Genomic DNA, 23,473 nt, shown 5'->3' on the forward strand with positions numbered 1-23,473 from the left:
ATATATAGAACAATATCAGATTTGACCTTGCCTGGGGGTTACAAATACATGTGTATTCCTACTCAGGAGTTCTTCAGTATTGGATTTGACTACAACTTTAATGAATTGAATTTATAAAGGCTGGGTGTCCATAATGCCTTGTTATTTTATCTATAACTTCACAAGATATGACTGATTCCCTTCAAACATTTAGAAAATAATTCTTATGTGGCATCTCTTTCTACACTCACTCATTGAAACAAAGTCCTTATGATCCTTCAAAATTAAGGGTTTAGTCACATCTAGTACTTCTGATTGATTTCTTGAATTGAGATGTATGGGTCTTCTTCAGTAAAATTAGTTTGTGTGGGGATAGAAACTTTCAACATTCTCATCCTTCAGACACAGAAAACAAAAATCAAATGACATAAAACCACAACATAATACTTAAGGTTTTCAGTGATTAATGTTTTTGAGAAAATCATGATTAATTGCATTTTTTCAACTATGAATTTAGTGTCTTTAAAATAAAATATGATTTGATAGGAAAAAACCCTAAATTTAATTTTTGCTATGCTTAAATTATATTGTTATTTTAATCTTAAACTATTTCAAAAATTGGAATTATGGATGCTGTGAATGACTTTAAATAGTGCATAAACTTCAAAACAGTAAAAATTCTCATAATTTTTAAGTACACATATCTTTTTTTTATTTAGAATATTTTTCCATGGTTACATGATTCCATGATCCCTATCTGCTCTTTCTTCACCCTCCCAAAGCTGACAAGCAGTTACACTAGGTTAAATATGTATCATTTTTCAAAACCTTTTTCCATGTTATTCATATTTGCAGTAGAGTGATCTCTTGACATCAAAACCCTGATCACATCCCTGTCAAACTATATGATTAATCATATGTTTTTATTCTGTATTTCTGCTCCCAAAGTTCTTTCTCTGGATGGGATAGTGTTCTTTCTCATAAGTTCCTTTGAATTTTCCTGCGTCATTGCATTGCATTACTGCTAGTAGAAAAGTCTATTACATTCAATTGTGCCATAATGTATCAATCTCTGTATACAATGTTCTCCTGTTTCTGATCCTTTTGTTCTGAATCAATTCCTGGAGGTGTTCCAGTTCACATGGAATTCCTTTAGTTCATTATTCCTCTTAGCACAATAGGATTACATCACCAACACATACCATAATTTGTTCAGCCATTCCCCAATCGAAAGATCCCCTCTCATTTTCCAATTTTTTGCCACCACAAAGAGCATGGCTATAAATATTTTTGTACAAGTCTTTTTTCTTATTATCTCTTTGTAGTACAAAGCAACAGTGGTATTCCTGAGTCATAGGGCAGGCATTCTTTTAAAGCCCTTAGCACATAATTCCAAATTGCCATCTAGAATGTTTGGACCAATTCACAGCTCTATCAGCAGTGTATTAGTGTCCCAATTTTGCCACATCCCCTCCAACATTTATCACTTTCCTTTGCTGACACATTTGCCAGACTGCTAGGTGTAAGGTGGTACCTCAGAGTTATTTTAATTTGCATTTTTCTAATCAGATGGGATTTAGAACACTTTTTTATGTGTTTATTGATAGTTTTGATTTCATCATGTGAAAATTTCCTATTCATGTCCCTTGACCATTTGTTGATTGGGAAATGGCTTGATTTTTTAAAAATTTGAATTAGTTCCTTACATTTTTGGGAAATTAAATTTTTGTCAGAGAGTTTTGTTATAAAAATGTTCTCCCTGATTTTTGCTTTCCTTCTAATTTTTGTTGCATTGGTTTTGTTTGTACAAAAACTTTTATTTTAATATATTAAGTCATTCATTTTATATTTTGCAATGTTCTCTATCTCTTGCTTGATCTTAAATTCCTTCCTTTCCCATAGATCTGAAAGGTATACTATTTTATGTTCAACTAATTCATTTATGATTTCACTCTTTATATTTAAATCATTTACCCATTTTGAATTTAACTTGGTATAAAGTGTAAGATGTTGATCTAAACCTAATTTTTCCCTAACTGTTTTCCAATTTTCCTAGCAGTTTTTGTCAAATAGTGAGTTCTTGTCTCCAAAACTGGGGAAGTCATCCACATCTTAACAAACCATTCTTGGCTTTGCTACTATTTGTGTAATTTGGAGAAATTACTCAGTCTTTCTTGTGCTCAGATTCTTCATTTGTGAAATGAGAAAGCTGGACTACATAAACTTAAAGCTCCCTAGAAATCTACATTCTGCAATTCTGAGTATTTCCTTTCTCCGTTCTGTAACAAAAAAATCAGGACTTTTAAAAATCATATTTGTTGTGAATACTGTTACTAATTATCACTGAATGATAACTACAATATGTTAAATTATGTGAATGACAATGCACTCATTACCACCACTCACAGTTCTAGATTGAGTATATGCATATATTAGCACAATAGAAGCGAAGCTTCATTTTCATCTTGTAATTAGATCTAACAACACATTTCTTCAAATATTAGTGCCATTTTAATATGTTAAATTCTAAAGGATTGAATAAATATGTTGAATTTATGTTGCCTATATCACATCAAACTGTTGATGTCTAGTAAATAGCCAGTTAGAAATGTGGGATTGGGGTTTAATTGAAACTAAAGCTTTAGATATGTAAATCAATATCTATCTATATTTATGTATTTGGAGATCATCCTCACATAGATATTATTAGAACCTATGAGACTTGATGAGATCCATTGAGGGAGAATAATTGTTGAAGGACTTTCAACTAGTGTAGTTTAAAAGTATACTAGAATTTTGTTCTCACCGTATTACATCATACCCCTTTTAATTTATTGTTAGTTAATCCTTGATTACACATAATTGTTCTTCTTTAAAAAACTATGGCAGTTTCTATATGACCATCACCTGACTGACCTTTAACTTCTTTCCCATTATTTCTTTAATCTTGTGTTTTAAGTTCAGTGTGAGGACAAAATCAAATATATAGATGATAATTCTATATTAACATGAGCCAAATTAGTTCTTTGATTTTTATGCCATTCAATTTATCCCATAGGTTTGGTCCCAGAGATAGCAGTAACTTTATAAGGTGCCCTAGGGATAATAGGAATTTGGGGAGCCAATTTAAGGTTGTTAGCAATATAATCTTAGTCTTTGTGTTTATACATATTTTTTAAACAAATAACCATTTATTTGTAACTTCAACTAAAAAAAACACAAAAAAACATGATCAAATAAAAAATGATGATAATAGTATACTCTGAACATGTTTTCATATCGTATTTGATAAACCAAACACATTTCTCTCGTGGAGCTCAAAAGATATTTCCTTAATAATCCTCTTTACTTCTCTGGTATAATTATAACTTAAATTTGTATCATGACAAGGTATTCTCTCATTGTTTTCTATATGATGTTCTCTTGTTTGTTTGCATTTCTCAACTGGAGAAAAATATATCCTTATTCATTAATTTTTTTTTTAATTTTTTAGATAGGCCATCATGAAAAAGTCAACAGGATTTCAGTAAAATTAGCATGAAGCTATAACTATCCAAAGAGAAGGGATTATAATGACAACCTTATATAGGGTTTATATATAATATATATTTATATGGTATAGAATAATTACATTGTCTTTAAATCTCTGAGCAAGTTTAAAGTTTTCAGAGATGAAGAATAGTAGCAGTTTAAATTTATAATTAAAAAAAAAAAACCAAAGGTCCTCCAGATCATAGTCAATAAAGGTTCCAGGAATGCAGTTACAATTATGAATGTCAACAATGTGAGATGGAATAGCAGGAATAAGCAGAATGAAATTGCCGCATGTATTGAAAAAGGATAATCTCTATGAGTCAATATTTTAAATTCAATGTCTTCACATTGAATTTAAAATAGCACTGCAAAACTGAACTTAAAATGCTAAACTTGTAGTCAAGTTTTGGAACCCATCACTATTATCTTCTTTCTGTCTGCCCTTGGACAAGTAATGAGGGAATGCAATTATCTCTGTTATAATTACTTGTCCCTTATTGATCTTTTTCTATGATTCATAATATCACAAATCTCACAAAAATCCTATCAGATAAGAAGCAAAATTATCCTAATTTTATAGATGAAGGAATTGAGGATATTATAGATTAAGCAATTCACCCAAGATCATATACTTGAGTGGCTAGGACAGCCTTCAAACTCAGTATTGCAGGCAATATGATATTGACAAATAGACAAAGAAAAATAAAACTATGTCTTTTATTTACTTGCTTTAATTTGATTTTTATATTCATGCAAAACACGCTTCCACATTGGTTATTGTTGTAAGAGCAAAGTAATACATAACCAAACCCCAAAGTAAAACCAAAAATTCACTGTTGTGAAAGATGACTCCAGCAGTTCTTTCTCTGGATTAGCATTCACTGTCATAAGTTTTTCAGGATTGTCCCAGATCATTGCATTGATGAGAGTAGCCAAGTTTTCATAAATAATCATCATCCAATATTGCTGTTATTGTGTACAATGTTCTCTCAGTTCAAATTATTTGGCTTTGCATCAGTTCTGGAGATCTTCCCAGCTTTTTCTGAAATCATCTTGCTTAACATTTCTTTGTTTTAATTTAAAAAAAACTTTACTACAATAGCTTGAGAAATCACAGATGAAAGGGTACCCCAAAAGAAGGAGGACATAGACAACTACCACTTGTCTCCATGTATTGTATAGTGGAAATATACATTGAATTAAACAAGAAATGGAAAACTGTGCACTGTAAGTATAATGAACTGACAGAAGAGTTATGTCAAAGGAAAAGACAGAAACTAGCTTTTCTTCAAAACTATAAAGCAATAGGACCAGATAAGCTACACAATCATTGACTCAAATACTTCACAGTGGCACATGGATTATGAGCAGAACACTTTCCCAGTTTCCTCTCAGGCATAAGTCTGATCTCATCTTTCTTAACAGAAGGCATGGCATTTCTACTAACAAAAGATAAGAATTTGCTTATCATTTCTTATAGCACAGTAGTATTCCATCACCAATGTGTTCCACACATTGTGTTCCACACCAATGTGAACCACAATTTGATTAACCATTCCCCAATTGATGGACACCCCCTCAATTTCTAATTCTTTGCCACTATAAAAAAAGCTACTATAAATATTTTTGTATAAATAGCTCCTTTCCCATTTTTTAACATCTCTTTGGAATATAGGCCCAGAATTGGTATTACTGGATCAAACTGGTAAGCACAGTTTTGAACATAGTTCTAAATTGCCTTCAAGAAATGTTGGATCAGTTTACAAATCTACCAATGATGCATTAGAGCCCTAATTTTGCCACATTTCCTCCATAATTTACCATTTTATTTTACTGCAAAATTGGCCAATCTGATAGGTATGAGATAGTATCTCAGGGTAGTTTTAATTTGTATTCTCTAATCAAGAGTGATTTAGAACATTTTTTCCCATATGTTTATTGATGACTTTGGTTTCTTCATCTAAAAATTGCTTGTTCATAAACTTTTACCATTCATCAATTTGGGAATGACACATATTCTTATATGTTTAACTTAATTCTCTTAAAATTTGAGCAATTACTTGTTATTTGAGGCTTCCTTTATGGAGATGATCTGTAGATTCTTTTAGTATCTATTTTACTCTCTTGTTCAAGACTATGTGGGCAGTTTTCTGTGATAATTTCTTGTATTGTAATTTCCATGCTTTTTAAAAATTATGGGTTTCAGATAGTCCAATAATTCTTAAACTGTCTCTCCTGTATCTATTTTCCAGGTCAGTTGCTTTTCCAATGAAATATTACAAGTTTTCTTCTTTTTTTCCATTCTTTGGATTTTGTTTTATTATTTCTTGATACCTCATGAAGTCATTAGCTTCTAATTGACCAATTCTAATATTTAAGAAATGATTTTCTTCTGTCAGCTTTTGAGCATCCTTTTTCATTTGGTGCATTTTTTCTTTAATTGCTTTCATTTCTCTTCCCCATTTTTCTGCTCACTCTCTGAATTGATTTTTGAAATCTTTTTTGAGCTGTTACAGAATCTAAGTTCAATTTATTTGTTTCTGGGTTTCTGCAAGTTTCAGTTGTTTCAAGAGTGTATGATGGCCTATAGGTTGGGTAGGTAGGTTCTCAATGCCACCTCCTACTGCTGATTCAATCACCTCCTGCAACTGTGGATGACTCAAATTTTAGCCTCAGGCTTAGACATAGGCTTCTGGTTTCACTCTGAGTTTGAACAGATCAGACACACCTCACACAGGGGACTGCCCTGTCATGGGACTCCATTTTGAACTTTGGCAAGGGCCAGCCAGGATTTCTGGGAGCCAGCACCATGGGTACTGCCCTTGCCTGGAATTAGGGCCGAGCTCTGTGTATGCCAACTGCCCCAAACTAAGAGTCAGTTCCTTACTTCAAGCCCCAGCTGGGACTCCTCTTCTTGTTTTGGGCCCATACAAATTAATCTAGATAGCACAGAATGTCCTACACTGGAATTTTGAACCTTACCATAGGTTTACTTAGAACTTTAAGGAATGAGTATTGGGTTGAACCACTGTTGGGCCAGGAAGGGTCCCAGAGTATGGATGGGACCCAGGTTCAGAATCTGGAACAGTATATATGGTGTGGTGGATAAGGAGGGACTTTCTGTTGGCTTGTTCCTTACTACTTATTGTAACCTCCTAATAGCTGTGCTTACCTCTTATCCCAGTGCCTCAGACATTCTCTGCCTATCTTTCAAGTTGTTCTCTTCATGACAGGTACTTAATTCCATCTCCTTGTTGATTCTTTACTCCTGAATTTACTTCATGGAATCGTTTTAAGATTGGCTGGAGAAAATTTCTTATGGTGGCTTTGAACTTCCCTGATTCTACTCCACCATCTTGGTTCTACCTCCTGTATCACTGTCTATCTTCCTTTTTTCTTTCTTTCTTTTTTTAACAAATACCTTCCATCTAAGAATCAATACTCTGAATTACTTCTAATGTAGAAGAATAATTAAGAGCTAGGTAATGGAGTTTAAGTGACTTGCCATGGGTAACATATCTAGGATATGTCTGAGGCCAGATTTGAACCTAGTATTTTCCATCTCTAAGCCTAGCTCTCAATCCACTGAGCCACCTAGTTGCCCCCACTGTCTACCTTTCTAATAAAGAAAAATTTTTAAAAAGCATTTCCAGTACAATTGATGGAGTGTTGGACTTGGATTCAAGAAGACCCGAGTAAAATTTTTTCATATACTTACTAGCTGTGTGACCTGTTGCAAGTCTTTTAATCTTCCTTAGCCTCAACTTCTTCTTTTGAAAATTAAGGATATTAATTGCATTTTCCTCACAGTGTTCTTGAGAGGATCAAATGAGATAATATATGAAGTCCTTTGGAAATCTTAAAGTGCTATACAAATGTGAGTTATCATTATTTTTGAAGCTTATATAGTCAATAGTTGTGAGAGTAATAAGAAATATTTCTTCCTCTTAGGTCTGTGTATTATTTCTGCAGGGATATAACCTTCATTTTTATGAAATAGTTTCCACTTATTTGGAAATCTATTAAATTCTGCAAATCAAAAATAATTAATATTTTTATTATTGAAATGAAGATATGTTTCCTTTTACCCAAGAAGTTTATCTACCTGATCTCTCATAAATACAAAACAAACAACAAAAACTGCACACTCTATGTGGCTTATGTTGTACCAGTTTAATTAATGAAAATGTTTTATCTTTAAAAATCTAGTTCCCTTGGAGAAGATCCCAGATGTGTCAACCATTAGGCAAAACACTCAATATTTTTTGTTGCCAAAACTTTAATTAAATTCTTGAACACAACCTTTAGCTTCCAGAAATACATTTAGCAAATTATATTAGAAGTGCATGATTTTTTGTAGTTTATTCTAATTTTAATAGGTCTTGTCAAAACTATATATAGTGTATGAAGTTCTAAAGATGAATATTGATCTCTTCAGTGTCTTTTATATTTTCTCCAATTTTATTATATAGAAACATATTCTGCTTCTATTTTATTAATATTGAAAATCAGTCATGATTTTTAACAAATGATTAGGATTTTTAAATGTGTTTTTTGGTGTATGTATAGAAATAGTAAAACTAGGGTGAGATAATAGGGCTATGTTCCAGGACGATTAATTTAGATAGGAATGGTAAGACTCATAATCTTTATGTATTATAGAAACCAAACTTATTTTAGCAAGCAATTAGTATAAATTTATAAAACAATGTGCTATCAGATGAGAGGTAAGAGTGAACTCCTCCTTTCTTCTTGTCCTCTCCCCTTTTGCCATCCTATCAACTTTAGGTCTCTGTTCCCTTTAAACTGGCTAGTCTCTCACCTCACAGCCCAGTTCATATATTTCATTACTTTTAAATGACTGTCAAATGCATCTATGATAGGGGGAAAAGTTATTGATCCCTAATTTAAATGAGTACTTGTCTAGAATTTTGTATAATTTATATATGTAGGCAGATGAACTAGTCAGCATTTCAAGTTTCTTCCTTTTAAAACAAATTATACATTTATCTTTTTAAGAATAAATTTTATTGTTTCACAATTATTTTCTGAATAGCAAAAATAATAAATACTGGAAAATTGTTGCTTGTATTCAAATTCACATTATTGCAATTATAATTATGTGCAATATAACAATTTGTTCTAGCTCTCTGGAAATATGCAGTGAGGATTGGGAAGGAAAAAGTTCCAAGCAAGGGCTCTTACAGAATATAGTATTAGATTTGAATCTTTAAAGAAGGCAGGTGTTGTATCTGATGGTTATGGAATACTATTGTGCTGAAAAGAACAATGAACTAGAGGAATTCCTTGTGAACTTCAATGACCTCCAGGAATTGATGTAGAGTAAAAGGAGCAAAACCAGGAGAGCATTGTACAAAGAAACTGAAACACCATGGCACAATCAAGTGTAATAGACTTCTCTATTAGCAGCAATGCATTGATCCAGGATAATCCAGAGGAATTTATGAGAAAGAACACTATCCACATTCAGAGAAAGAACTGTAGAAACAGAAACACAAGAAAAATATATGATAGACAATGTAGTTCAATGGGGATATGATTAGGGGTTTGATGTTAAAAGATTACTCTACTGCAAATATGAATATGGTAATAGATTTTTGAATAATAATACATGTATAACACAGTAGAATTGCTTATCAAATCTGGGAGTGTGGAGAGGAGGGTGGGAAAAATCATGAATCATGTAACCATGGAATGGAATAAAATAAAATAAAATGAAGAAGTCAAAGAAGGGAAGAGACAAAGAAGGGAAGAGAAAACAAGATTATTCCAGACATGTAGCATAGCCAATGAAAAGGCATTAAAAAGGGGAAGGAAGATCAAGATCATAGAGTATATGGAAGGCAATAATGGGCAAGAAATCTGTAAGGTTAGGAAGGAGACAGGTTTTACAGTTCTTAAAAAGCCAACATATGATTTTATTCTTAACTCTGGAGCTAAGGGGAACTACATAGTTTACTGAATAGCTTACTGACATGTTCAGACTTGTGCTTTCAGAAGATTATTTTGGTAGTTAAGAGCAGGACATACTGGGGTATAGAGAGACTTGAGGCAGCAAGAAAAAAACTAAATCCTAATGCAATAGTCAAGAAATCAGTCGACTTGGGCCTAGGGCAGAGATGGGGTTGAGAGAATAGAGACAGAGAGAATTGTCTAAAACACATTATAAAGGTAAAACTGACAGTACATGGCAAGATATTGGACAGGTAAGAGTGGAAATTAGAGGTTGATAATGTGTTTAAAGTCTGGGTGATCAGGATGATTTTATGTAATGTTCAAAAATAAGACGTGCTTATCAGAATAAAAAAATGATTCTTTTTGTGTCCTCTGAATAATTTCTGAGGGATTAGCAACGGGGAACTGCAAAATACACATTGAGCAAATTTGATATTGTTACAAACCAATCTCCTTAAAATACTAGCAAAGAGACTATAGAAATATAGCACAAGGGTTATTCATTATGACAAGATGGAGTTTGTACCAGGAATGCAAGGTTGGTGTAATATTAGGAAAACAATCTGAATAATTGACAATATCAATAACCAAACTAACAGAAATCACATAATTATGTCAATAGATGCAGAAAAAGCCTTTGACAAAATATAACACCAATTTTTATTGAAAACACTAGATAGTAAAGGAGTAAAAGGCTCTCTTTCCTCAAAATAATTAGTATTTATTGAAAAGAATCAGCAAGTATCATCTGGAATGGGGATACATTAGATGCCTTCCCAATAAGATCAGGAGAGAAACAAGGCTGCCCATTACCACTAATATTATTTTAATATTATACTAGAAATGCTAGTGATAGAAATTAAGAGAAAAAAATTGAACGGAGAGTAGGAAATGAGGAAATTAAACTATCACTTCTTTGCAGATGATATGATGATGTACTTAGAGAATCCTAGAATATGGACTAAAAAGCTAGTAGAAATAATTAACAACTTTAGTAAAGCTGCAGGAGACAAAATAAACCCATACAAATCATTAGCATTTCTATAGAATTCCAACAAATTCAGCAACAAAAGTTAGAAAGAGAAACTCCATTTAAAATCACTATAGACAATATAAGATATTTTGGGAACCTATCTGACTACACATATGGGAATTATATGATCACAACTATAAACCATTTTTCACACAAATGAAACTAGATCTAAACAATTGGAAAAAAAAAACATTAAATGCCCATGGGTAGGATAAACTAATATAGTAAAAATGACAATACCTAAATTAATTTACTTATTCAGTACCATACCTATCAAATTACTAAGCTGTACCAGCTCTTAAACTGTACTTTAAAGCAATGATCATCAATACAATATGGTACTGTCTAAGAGATAGAAGGGTAGATCAATGGAATAGACCAAGGGTTAATGACCTCAGCAATCTAGTATTTGATAAACTCAAAGATTCCAGCTTTTGGGATAAGAACTCACATTTTGACAAATTGGAAAACAATATGATGCAAATTAGGTTTAGATCAATATCTCACATCATATACCAAGATAAGTTCAAAATGGATATATGAGCTATATATAAAAGAGTGATATTTTAATTAAATTGGGTTAACATAGAATGTTATACCTGTCAGATCTATGGAAAGAATTTAATACAAGCAAGACATAGGGAGCATTATAAGATGTAAAATGAATAATTTTTATTATATTAAATTTAAAAAAAATTGTGCACAAACAAAACAAATGAAACCAAAATTAGAAAGGAAGCAACAAAATGGGGGGGAAATCATAACCAAATTTTCTGATAAAAGTCTAGTTTCTCAACTATATAAGGAACTAAGTGGAGTTTATTAGAAATAAAGCCATTTCCCAATTGACACATGGTCAAGGGATATGAATAGGCAGTTTTCAGATGAAGAAATACAAACTTCCAATAATCATATTTAAAAGTATTCTAAATCCCTCCTGATTAGAGAAATGCAAGTCAAAACAAATCTGAGGTATGACCTTACACCTAGCAAAGTGACCAATATGACAGTAAAGGAAAATAGTAAATGTTGGAGGGGATGTGGCAAAATTGGGACACTAACACTGTAAGGATAGAGAGATAAGGGAAAATGCAAAAGTTGTCTCTAAAAGGGAGAGAAGAGAATTTAGCCATGGACCCTGGGAAAAGATTCTAGAAGGAAAAGACACTGCACAGAAGGGTTGTGGAAGTTAACTGAGTTAACAGTCAATTCACAACTATCCTGTCTGAGCTGGAAGGAAGAATGGTTGCTCCATCAAATCCTGTATCCTGACTGGTTTCATGGAAAAAACTTGGAGGGTTTGGCCTTGGAAGATACCTAGTAGGAGATCTAGGATTCCCTGCAGTGCTGTGGACAATTTGGCTGTTCCATTTTGGCTGAGGTAAACGAAAGGGTTTAAAATTTGGGACTTTTTTTTTTTTACCTAAGAAGTCAACCCCAGCCTTGGGAAAGGACTCAATTCACTTGTGAGTCCACTCTCACTAACCCCTTTTATAGACAAGTAAGGTTAGTTGATTAAAAATCTAGAATTCCTAGTCTAGAAAGTTAGTCAGATGGTTTTTGGGTATGGAAAGATCAGGGGGCTGATAATAAGGGCTTAAGAAGATCAGAAGGGATTCCTTGTGAGAGGAGTATAGGAAGTGGGTAGAGGTAGAGCTTTGTAGATTCAGGGGCATATTGGATCTTAATTTTCAGTTCCTTAACATGAATAAGCAAAATAAGCTTGTGTTTTCATATAGTCTTGAGGGGTTTACACTTCACTGCCCCTGAGAAGGTCTGTAGGTGGGTTTTTCATAACTAATACATCTGAGTCCTTCTCTATCCACATATCTCCTTTTGGAGGTACATTTCTTTTTCAATACTTTGCTGATGGAGTTTTGAAGTGATCCAACTATTCTGGAAGGAATTATGTCCAAAGAGCTTTAAAAGAATGCATGCCTGAGACTTCCGGTTAAGATGGCGGCTTAGAGAAAGCTAAAGCTCAGATCTCCTGAAAACCCTTCCCCACCGATCTCAAACGATAAGCTCCTAAGGCGCCGAAATTCAAAAGGATCAACAGCACAGACCCTGGGAACCCTCCTCCTGGACCTGGACCCGGTTCAAAAGGTACGGCTCCCCTTAAAAGCCAGAACCCGAGATCACTCGGACCTCAGGGGTAGGAGCGCAGAGTCCAAGGCTCCCAGAAGCCGCAGCCCTGCCGGGCTCAGAGAGCAGAACCCTCAGGGCCTTCTACAGTCCCGGTGAAAGTTACTGCCTGGGGCTTCCGCTGCAGAGAGCTGGTCGAAACAACAGCAACCCTCAGGGCGGGCAAGACAGCCTCATGGGCTGGATCCTGCTATCCAAGTCGCAGTGAAAGTCCTTGCCCTCGGAGCTTGGGCTAGCTGCAGCCCATCCCCCCGCAGGCCTACAAAACAGCCTCACGGCCAGCGATTCTGAAGGCAACTTCCTGAAAGCGAGCTAGGGGGAGAGTGTGGCCTCGTGGTCTGACCCTTCCATTCCAGTTCCAGTGAGGCATATTCAGTTTAACCCAGGGAAAGCTCATAGAACCAACATCTGCCCAGGACTAAAGCCTCGGATCACCAGAGATAAGAAAAGCTAATCCTCCACATTCAGAAATGGCAAACTCCACAGAACCACAGAAGCCCCAAAATACCAAGAAAAATAAGAAGAAAGGGGCGACTTTGGACACATTCTATGGAGCCAAAATACGAAATACAGAGCAGACAGAAGATAATATAAAAGAAAATGCTCCAAAACCTTCCAAAGGAAATGGAAACTCTCCACAAACCTATGAAGAATTTGAATCAGAAATGACCAAAAAGATGGAAGCCTTCTGGGAGGAAAAGTTGGAAATAATGCAAAAGAAATTCACGCATCTACAAAACCAGTTTGACCAAACTGTAAAAGAAAACCAGGCTTTAAAGGCCAGAATCAGGCAGCTGGAAGACAACGATCGTGTAAAAGAGCAAGAATCAATAAAGCAAAGCCAAAATACCAAGAAATTAGAAGAGAACATAAAATATCTCACCGACAAGGTGATAGATCTGGAAAATAGGGGGAGAAGGGATAATTTAAGAATAATTGGACTCCCAGAAAAGCCAGAAATAAACACCAAACTGGACATGGTGATACAAGATATAATCAAAGAAAATTGCCCAGAGATTCTAGAACAAGGGGGCAATACATCCACTGACAGAGCTCACAGAACACCTTCTACACTAAACCCCCAAAAGACAACTCCCAGGAATGTAATTGCCAAATTCCAAAGCTATCAAACAAAAGAAAAAATCCTACAGGAAGCCAGAAAGAGACAATTTAGATATAAAGGAATGCCAATCAGGGTCACACAAGACCTTGCAAGTGCTACTATGAATGATCGTAAGGCATGGAACATGATCTTCAGAAAGGCAAGAGAGCTGGGTCTCCAACCAAGAATCAGCTACCCAGCAAAACTGACTATATACTTCCAAGGGAAAGTATGGGCATTCAACAAAATAGAAGACTTCCAACTTTTTGCAAAGAAAAGACCAGAGCTCTGTGGAAAGTTTGATACCGAAAATCAAAGAGCAAGGAATACCTGAAAAGGTAAATATTAAGGAAAGGGGAAAATGTTATCTTCTTCTTTTACTCAAACTCTCTTCTATAAGGACTACATTTATATCAACCTATGTATACTAACATGTGGGGAAAATGTAATGTATAAATAGGGGGTAAAGAAAGACCAAATAGAATAATCATTCTCACACAAAGATTCACATGGGAAGGGGAGGGGAAGAAAACTCCTATAAGAAGGAGAGGAAGAGGGGGGGGGGTTACTTAAACCTCAATCTCAGGGAAATCAGCTCTGAGAGGGAAAAACATCCAGATCCATTGGGATCTTGAATTCTATCTTACCCAACAAGGGTAAGGAGAAGGGAAAACCAAGGGGGGGAGGGGGAGAGGGAGAACAAAAAGGGAGGGAAAGAGAGGGGGGAGGGGGAGGGAACAAAAAGGGAGGGACTAAAAAGGGAAACATCAAGGGAGGGGACAAGGGGGACTGTTTCAAAGTAAATCACTGGACTAAAAGGTAGAGCCGAAGAAGAAAAGGTTAGAATTAGGGAAGGCAATCAAAATGCCAGGGAGTCCACAAATGACAATCATAACTTTGAACGTGAATGCGATGAACTCACCCATAAAACGTAGACGAATAGCAGAATGGATTAGAATCCAAAACCCTACCATATGTTGTCTTCAAGAAACACACATGAGGCGGGTTGACACCCACAAGGTCAGAATTAAAGGATGGAGTAAGACCTTCTGGGCTTCAACTGATAGAAAGAAGGCAGGAGTGGTAATCATGATATCTGATAAAGCCAATGCAAAAATAGACCTGATCAAAAGGGATAGGGAAGGTAATTATATTTTGTTAAAAGGGACTATAGACAATGAGGAAATATCATTAATCAATATGTATGCACCAAATAATATAGCACCCAAATTTCTAATGGAGAAACTAGGAGAATTGAAGGAAGAAATAGACAATAAAACCATACTAGTGGGAGACTTAAACCAACCATTATCAAATTTAGATAAATCAAATCAAAAAATAAATAAGAAAGAGGTAAAAGAAGTGAATGAAATCTTAGAAAAATTAGAATTAATAGACATATGGAGAAAAATAAATAGGGATAAAAAGGAATACACCTTCTTCTCAGCACCACATGGCACATTCACAAAAATTGACCATACATTAGGTCACAGAAACATAGCACACAAATGCAGAAAAGCAGAAATAATGAATGCAGCCTTCTCAGATCACAAGGCAATAAAAATAATGATTAGTAATGGTACATGGAAAACCAAATCTAAAACCAATTGGAAATTAAACAATATGATACTCCAAAACCGTTTAGTTAAAGAAGAAATCATAGAAACAATTAATAATTTCATCGAGGAAAATGACAATGGCGAAACATCCTTTCAAACCTTTTGGGATGCAGCCAAAGCGGTAATCAGAGGTAAATTCATATCCCTGAATGCTTATATTAACAAACAAGGGAGAGCAGAGATCAATCAATTGGAAATGCAAATGATAAAACTGGAAAGCGATCAAATTAAAAACCCCCAGCAGAAAACCAAATTAGAAATCCTAAAAATTAAGGGAGAAATTAATAAAATCGAAAGTGATAGAACTATTGATTTAATAAATGAGACAAGAAGCTGGTACTTTGAAAAAACAAACAAAATAGACAAGGTACTGGTCAATCTAGTTAAAAAAAGGAAGGAAGAAAAGCAAATTCACAGCATTAAAGATGAAAAGGGGGACAGCACCTCCAATGAGGAGGAAATTAAGGCAATCATTAGAAATTACTTTGCCCAATTATATGGCAATAAATACACCAATTTAGGAGAAATGGATGAATATATACAAAAATACAAACTGCCTAGACTAACAGAAGAGGAAATAGAATTCCTAAATAATCCCATATCAGAAATTGAAATCCAACAAGCCATCAAAGAACTTCCTAAGAAAAAGTCCCCAGGGCCTGATGGATTCACCTGTGAATTCTATCAAACATTCAGAGAACAGTTAATCCCAATACTATACAAACTATTTGACATAATAAGCAAAGAGGGAGTTCTACCAAACTCCTTTTACGACACAAACATGGTACTGATTCCAAAACCAGGCAGGTCAAAAACAGAGAAAGAAAACTATAGGCCAATCTCCCTAATGAATATAGATGCAAAAATCTTAAATAGGATACTAGCAAAAAGACTCCAGCAAGTGATCAGAAGGATCATTCACCATGATCAAGTAGGATTCATACCAGGGATGCAGGGCTGGTTCAACATTAGGAAAACCATCCACATAATTGACCACATCAACAAGCAAACTAGCAAGAATCACATGATTATTTCAATAGATGCAGAAAAAGCCTTTGATAAAATACAACACCCATTCCTATTAAAAACACTAGAAAGCATAGGAATAGAAGGGTCATTCCTAAAAATAATAAACAGTATATATCTAAAACCAAGAGCTAATATCATCTGCAATGGGGATAAACTAGATGCATTCCCAATAAGATCAGGAGTGAAACAAGGATGCCCATTATCACCTCTACTATTTGACATTGTACTAGAAACACTAGCAGTAGCAATTAGAGAAGATAAAGGAATTGAAGGCATCAAAATAGGCAAGGAGGAGACCAAGTTATCACTCTTTGCGGATGACATGATGGTCTACTTAAAGAATCCTAAAGATTCAACCAAAAAGCTAATTGAAATAATCAACAACTTTAGCAAAGTTGCAGGATACAAAATAAACCCACATAAATCATCAGCTTTTCTATATATCTCCAACACAGCTCAGCAGCAAGAACTAGGAAGAGAAAACCCATTCAAAATCACCTTAGACAAAATAAAATACCTAGGAATCTACCTCCCAAGACAAACACAGGAACTATATGAACACAACTACAAAACACTCGCCACACAACTAAAACTAGACTTGAACAAATGGAAAAACATTAACTGCTCATGGATAGGACGAGCCAATATAATAAAAATGACCATCCTACCCAAACTTATTTATCTATTTAGTGCCATACCCATTGAACTACCAAAATACTTCTTCACTGATTTAGAAAAAACCATAACAAAGTTCATTTGGAAGAACAAAAGATCAAGGATATCCAGGGAAATAATGAAAAAAAACACATATGATGGGGGCCTTGCAGTCCCTGACCTAAAACTATATTACAAAGCAGCAGTCATCAAAACAATTTGGTACTGGCTAAGAAACAGAAAGGAAGATCAGTGGAATAGACTGGGGGAAAGCGACCTCAGCAAGACAGTATACGATAAACCCAAAGATCCCAGCTTTTGGGACAAAAATCCACTATTCGATAAAAACTGCTGGGAAAATTGGAAGACAGTGTGGGAGAGACTAGGAATAGATCAACACCTCACACCCTACACCAAGATAAATTCAAAATGGGTGAATGACTTAAACATAAAGAAGGAAGCCATAAGTAAATTGGGTAAACACAGAATAGTATACATGTCAGACCTTTGGGAGGGGAAAGGCTTTAAAACCAAGCAAGACATAGAAAGAATCACAAAATGTAAAATAAATAATTTTGACTACATCAAACTAAAAAGCTTTTGTACAAACAAAACCAATATAACTAAAATCAGAAGGGAAACAACAAATTGGGAAAAAATCTTCATAGAAACCTCTGACAAAGGTTTAATTACTCATATTTTTAAAGAGCTAAATCAATTGTACAAAAAATCAAGCCATTCTCCAATTGATAAATGGGCAAGGGAAATGGATAGGCAGTTCTCAGATAAAGAAATCAAAACTATTAACAAGCACATGAAGAAGTGTTCTACATCTCTTATAATCAGAGAGATGCAAATCAAAACAACTCTGAGGTATCACCTCACACCTAGCAGATTGGCTAACATAACAACAAAGGAAAGTAATGAATGCTGGAGGGGATGTGGCAAAATAGGGACATTAATTCATTGCTGGTGGAGCTGTGAACTGATCCAACCATTCTGGAGGGCAATTTGGAACTATGCCCAAAGGGTGCTAAAAGAATATCTACCCTTTGACCCAGCCATAGCACTGCTGGGTCTGTACCCCAAAGAGATAATGGACACAAAGACTTGTACAAAAATATTCATAGCCGCGCTCTTTGTGGTGGCCCAAAACTGGAAAACGAGGGGATGCCCATCAATTGGGGAATGGCTAAACAAACTGTGGTATATGTTGGTGATGGAGTACTATTGTGCTAAAAGGAATAATAAAGTGGAGAAGTTCCATGGAGACTGGAACAACCTCCAGGAAGTGATGCAGAGCGAGAGGAGCAGAACCAGGAGAACATTGTACACAGAGACAAACACACTGTGGTATCATTGAACGTAATGGACTTCTCCATTAGTGGCGGTGTAATGTCCCTGAACAACTTGCAGGGACCCAGGAGAAAAAAACACCATTCATAAGCAAAGGATAAACTATGGGAGTAGAAACACTGAGAAAAAGCAACTGCCTGAATACAGAGGTTGAGGGGACATGACAGAGGATAGACTCTAAATGAACACTCTAATGCAAATACTATCAACAAAGCAATGGGTTCAAATCAAGAAAACATCTAATGCCCAGTGGACTTACGCGTCGGCTATGGGGGTTAGGGGGGGGGGGAGGAAAAGAAAATGATCTGTGTCTTTAACGAATAATGCTTGGAAATGATCAAATAAAATATATTTAAAAAAAAAAAAAGAATGCATGCCTTTTGATCTAGCAACACCACTACTAGGTTTGTGTCCCAAAGAGATTTTAAAAATAGAAAAGGAACTATTTGTACAAAAATAAGTGATGAAATATTATTATGCTATATGAAATGGTGAATATCTTGATTTCTATGAGAACTGGAAGGGCCTACATGAACTGATGTGAGTGAAGTCAGCAGAACCAGGAGAACCTTATACAGATAACTGGAACATTGTGGGATGTAATAGACTTTGCTACTAATAGCAATGCAATGATCCAGAACAATCCCAAAGGACTAATGGAGAAAGAATATTGTCCACATTAGAGAAAGAATTGTGGGAGTAGAAATGCAGAAGGAAAACATGATTTATGACTTGTTTGTATTAGGTGTATGATTTGGGGTTTTGGTTTTATAAGAATACACTCTTATAAAAATGAATAATATGGAAATTGGTTTTGAGTGTTAATACATATATAACCCAATAGAATTGCTTGTCAGTTCTGAGAGGGTGGAGGTAAGAGATGATCACATAATCAATAAATATATATATTAAAACAAAATTATATTAAAGTAAAATAAAAATACATTAAAATAAAATAAAATTGATATTATAATAAAAATATAATATATTGCATAGTTATTGCTATGAGAAGAGTACTTTTTTTAATGGGCAAGTTTTGATAATATTATTTACAAAAAAATAGGTTATTTTTAACAGGCTTTATATATTTCCCAGTATAACTTAACAGACGAATTATTTTTCAGTCATTCTTCCCTTTACCCCTCTTTTTCATGTAAGAGCATCAAACTACATAGAAAAAGGAAAACACCCAAGTTCTGTTTTTAAAGCAGAGAACAATGTAATTAGATCATTTGTCTAGACAGGCAATGCCAAATCTTCAGTGCAGTGCTTATAAAGCATACTTCCTTCATGAAATGACTGCTTATTTTTCTGTGAAACCCTTGGCTATTGCCATTCCATAGTGCTGCCCAGCATTCTAGGTTTCATTTTCATGCATAGTAAGTATTAGAGAAGTGAAAATGGCTTTTGCAAATCAAGGTATTTGCTTTTTAAAAAATAATAAAGTCAAAAAATTATGCCAATAATTTAGCTAGATTTATGATGGCAAAGAAATATTTCAGTAACCTGTTCTAAAGAAAGATAAACAGTTGGGGCATCTGGATAGCTCAGTGAATTGAGAACCAGGCCTAGAGACCTAAAGACCTAAAGACCTCTACATCATAGGTGCTAGGTTCAAATGTGACCTCAGACACTCCTGAGTTCAGTGACCCTGGGCAAGTCACTTAACTCCCATTGTCTAGCCCTTACCACTTTACTGCCTTAGAACCAATACCTAGTATCAATTCTAACATAGAATTCTGGTAAAGGTTTTAAAGGAAAAAATTTAAAAAAAGAAAAGTGAGATATCTAAGAAAACACTTACCTATAAATCCAGTGTCACACTGCCAGAAGACATGGTCATTTAAACACATGTAGGTAGCTCCATTTTTACAGGTCTCAGACACACACATATTTGTCTTTATTCCGCAGAAGAATCCATCACCTCCTTGAAGACACCCACACCTGTTATTGTACAAATAGCTTAGGCAAAATCACCAAATTGGTTTTCTAAGCAGTGATTAATTTCAATTTCACAGAATCTGGCATTGTAACCAAGAGGAGATCTACAACTAAAACATACAGAGTATAATTTCTTTTTAAAAGTATATTTGTATTAATATTTAGGAAGAAGTTAGCAACAAAAAGGTAGGGAATTTTTTAGCACTTCACATAAAAAACTTCTATTAAGCTTCTGACTGCTGAAATCTAATATTTCATTGAAAAAAAGGTTTTTTCACCTTAATGTAACTAATTCAATATGATTTATTCATGAGAAAACTATATTGAGATTATAAAACTTTATGAATGAAATAATCACATTGATAATTTACCTAAGAAGTTAGGATAATTTAATATAAGGTGAAATCATAGGACCATAGAATCAAAACTGTGATGGCATAATCCCTCAATTTTACTCATGAGGAAGTTGAGGCTTAAAGATGAGGAAATTGACATTAAATGACTTGTCAAAATTCCCATAAATAGCAAAGAACTGTGCTGGGATTTGATTCCAAGTCCTCCTTCTCCTAAATGCAGTGATATTTCCATTGTGAAATTGCCAATATAACATATACAGTTCTGATTCTCCCCATTAGTATCACCTCATAACTTTTTATCTAGGTAAGAAAATAACTTACTCACACTTTGGGTTGGTTTATTCAATCCAATCTGTTTTCACCTTGGCATGTTGAGAATCTCAGAGGTAGAGTACCACTACACAGTGACATTCAAATCCAGGATACTAGCAATAATGATATAGACAAGCAATATACTTATCATGTTGATCACTCTAACTCTTGAGACACCTATGAATGCATTTGCATTTACACATACAAAGCACTCAAAATAATGAATTTTTAGATATTTTGTATAATCAGCAACAAGCCAAAATAAATTATCTTTATATCTTGAGTAGTTTTATATTTCAGTCAATGAATAAATAAGAACATTCAATAAAATCTTTTTCATAAATCTGTTATATTATTCTACAACTACACTCAGTATCATTGAGGAAGAATGACTTTAGGTTGAATAAAAGTTTAAATAAATATCATATAATGGATAATGAGAATTGGCAAATTGATTTCAACCTTGATATATAATCTGACTCATAGAATATGAGAACTTGAAGAGACTTCAAAGACTTGAATTCTCTTCTCTTTATTTTATGTTATCTTACTAGATTATATTTTTCTTATAAAATTTGCTAAAGAAATTATATTTTACACATAAAATAGGCAATACTTGCCAAATATTGATGAATTAAATTTGAGAAATATGAAAAATGTGTTTCCTACCATTTAATCATAGTTTTGTTGTTGTTGTTGTTGTTGTTTGCTACCTGTTTCTTTAACCCCTCTATATAACTATCTAGAATGGTTTATTTCTTGTCCTTTTAATATATGGTCCCTTTTAGTTCCCTACCCCATAAATTATTGTGTAGAAATCATACTATTCTGTTACATAAAATTCAAAGATAAACCCTCATTTCAACTATCTTTGCTACTCTTCCCCCACATTTTTACTTGTTTTATATGAATTTCTGTATACATTTTTAGAAGTAAATATGATGGAATTATAAGGTTTAATCAAGTATCTATTAATTGGCTTTAATAGTGATTTGTACTTAATTATAGTAGTCAATAATCATGACCTAATGCAAAACCCTTATTGGTATTTCCATTTCTTTGCTTTTTTATTAAAGATGTCATCTACTAGTTGTCTGCAATAGTGAGGAACTGAGTCCAAAAGCTTTCTTTGCAGTTCAATATCTATGTGATATTAGGCAAGCTATGTAACCTTTCCAAATTTCCTTATCTGTAAAATAATAGTATAAATTAGACCAGCTAATGTTCCTTCCATATACAAATTATATAGTCATTTTAAAAAATTGTCAAGCCAATTATTTAATTCTAGGGAGAAAATAATTACCATTACAACTAAAATTTCCATATTTAAACTCATCCTACTGATTCTTTTGTTGGCAAACAACATAATCTAATATTTTCATAGCTTTTATAAAAATAATATCCTTGATGACAAACTCATGCACATTAATTAATAGGGAAATAACTTAATTTGGAGTTGTCAGAGGCTATTTATGCCATAAATTTAAGATGGTGATAATGGCCTTATAGTTCCAATACCTAGTCAGCTATTACTTTGGGGCTTCAATGTGAAACATGAATGCTCATAATAATAAAAAAACAACAACAATAAAAAACAAATTAACTTATTTTTTTTCTAATTTTGCATTTGACATGAAACCATGTGTAATTGGAGTCTATCATTTGCCCTGTGAAATTACAATTCTAAAGTAACTCTCTTCTTGGAACCCAAAGACCTGGAATAAGTGTTGTCATTGTTCCCTCCTATACTCAAATAAGCTAATGTAAATAATTTCTTTACATATTTAAATTTGAAAGTTTTTTGTTTGTTTGTTTTTTTGTTTATTTTTTTACCAATTTGGCATCTAAGATTTTATGAACTCATTTCACTGGAATCTTGTTTTTCTATTAAATTACAACTGTTTTAGAATGAAGTTATTTAAATCTCCAGTTCCAACATGTTTTTCTTCAATGATTTACTGAAGGTAAACACATTAGTATCAGAAAAGAATTGGAAACAGTGGGATGTTTACAACAGAACTAAAATAAAATAATTAAATACATATTTATTCCCTCTTGAACAACAAAGACTAGATCTTCTAAATACATTTATTCTGTGGTATCTTTTGTATACTGAACTCTACAAATATCTTTTAGATGCAAGTTCAATATACACAGTAATACATTAAATAAATGAGGCTTTCAGCTGCCATAGTAAACATATTCTATACATGTCTTTCACTAATGAAAATGACCTTACATAAATAACTTAACCTTGACAACTTAAACAACCAATCAAAATTTCAAAATGTTTTCTGAAACATTAACTAATTCTAGAGTATTTAATAAATATAAAACTATTTAAAAATTTAAAGTATACCATCCTTGAGTCTTACAAGAAATTATATATTCCATGTTAACTATGAACAAATTAATTAACTAGACTGTCTTGTTTGTT

The 23,473-nt window shown here is 33.9% G+C and overlaps 1 protein-coding gene across 3 annotated transcripts in view; it reads right to left on the minus strand.

The window, feature by feature from the left end:
- Positions 1–23,473, minus strand: part of EYS (eyes shut homolog) — a 743,667-nt gene that overhangs the window by 660,433 nt on the left and 59,761 nt on the right. For all 3 annotated transcript variants that reach the window (XR_008916582.1, XM_056818439.1, XM_056818440.1), the window contains exon 4: positions 20,232–20,371. Coding sequence is in view for 2 of the 3 variants with exons in the window: in XM_056818439.1 (XP_056674417.1) it covers positions 20,232–20,371 (140 nt within the window). In the remaining variant the exon portion in view is untranslated. The remainder of the gene's footprint in view (positions 1–20,231; positions 20,372–23,473) is intronic.

Source organism: Monodelphis domestica, chromosome 2 (assembly GCF_027887165.1).
Source record: "Monodelphis domestica isolate mMonDom1 chromosome 2, mMonDom1.pri, whole genome shotgun sequence".
In the NCBI taxonomy this organism is placed as follows: Eukaryota; Metazoa; Chordata; class Mammalia; order Didelphimorphia; family Didelphidae; genus Monodelphis; species Monodelphis domestica.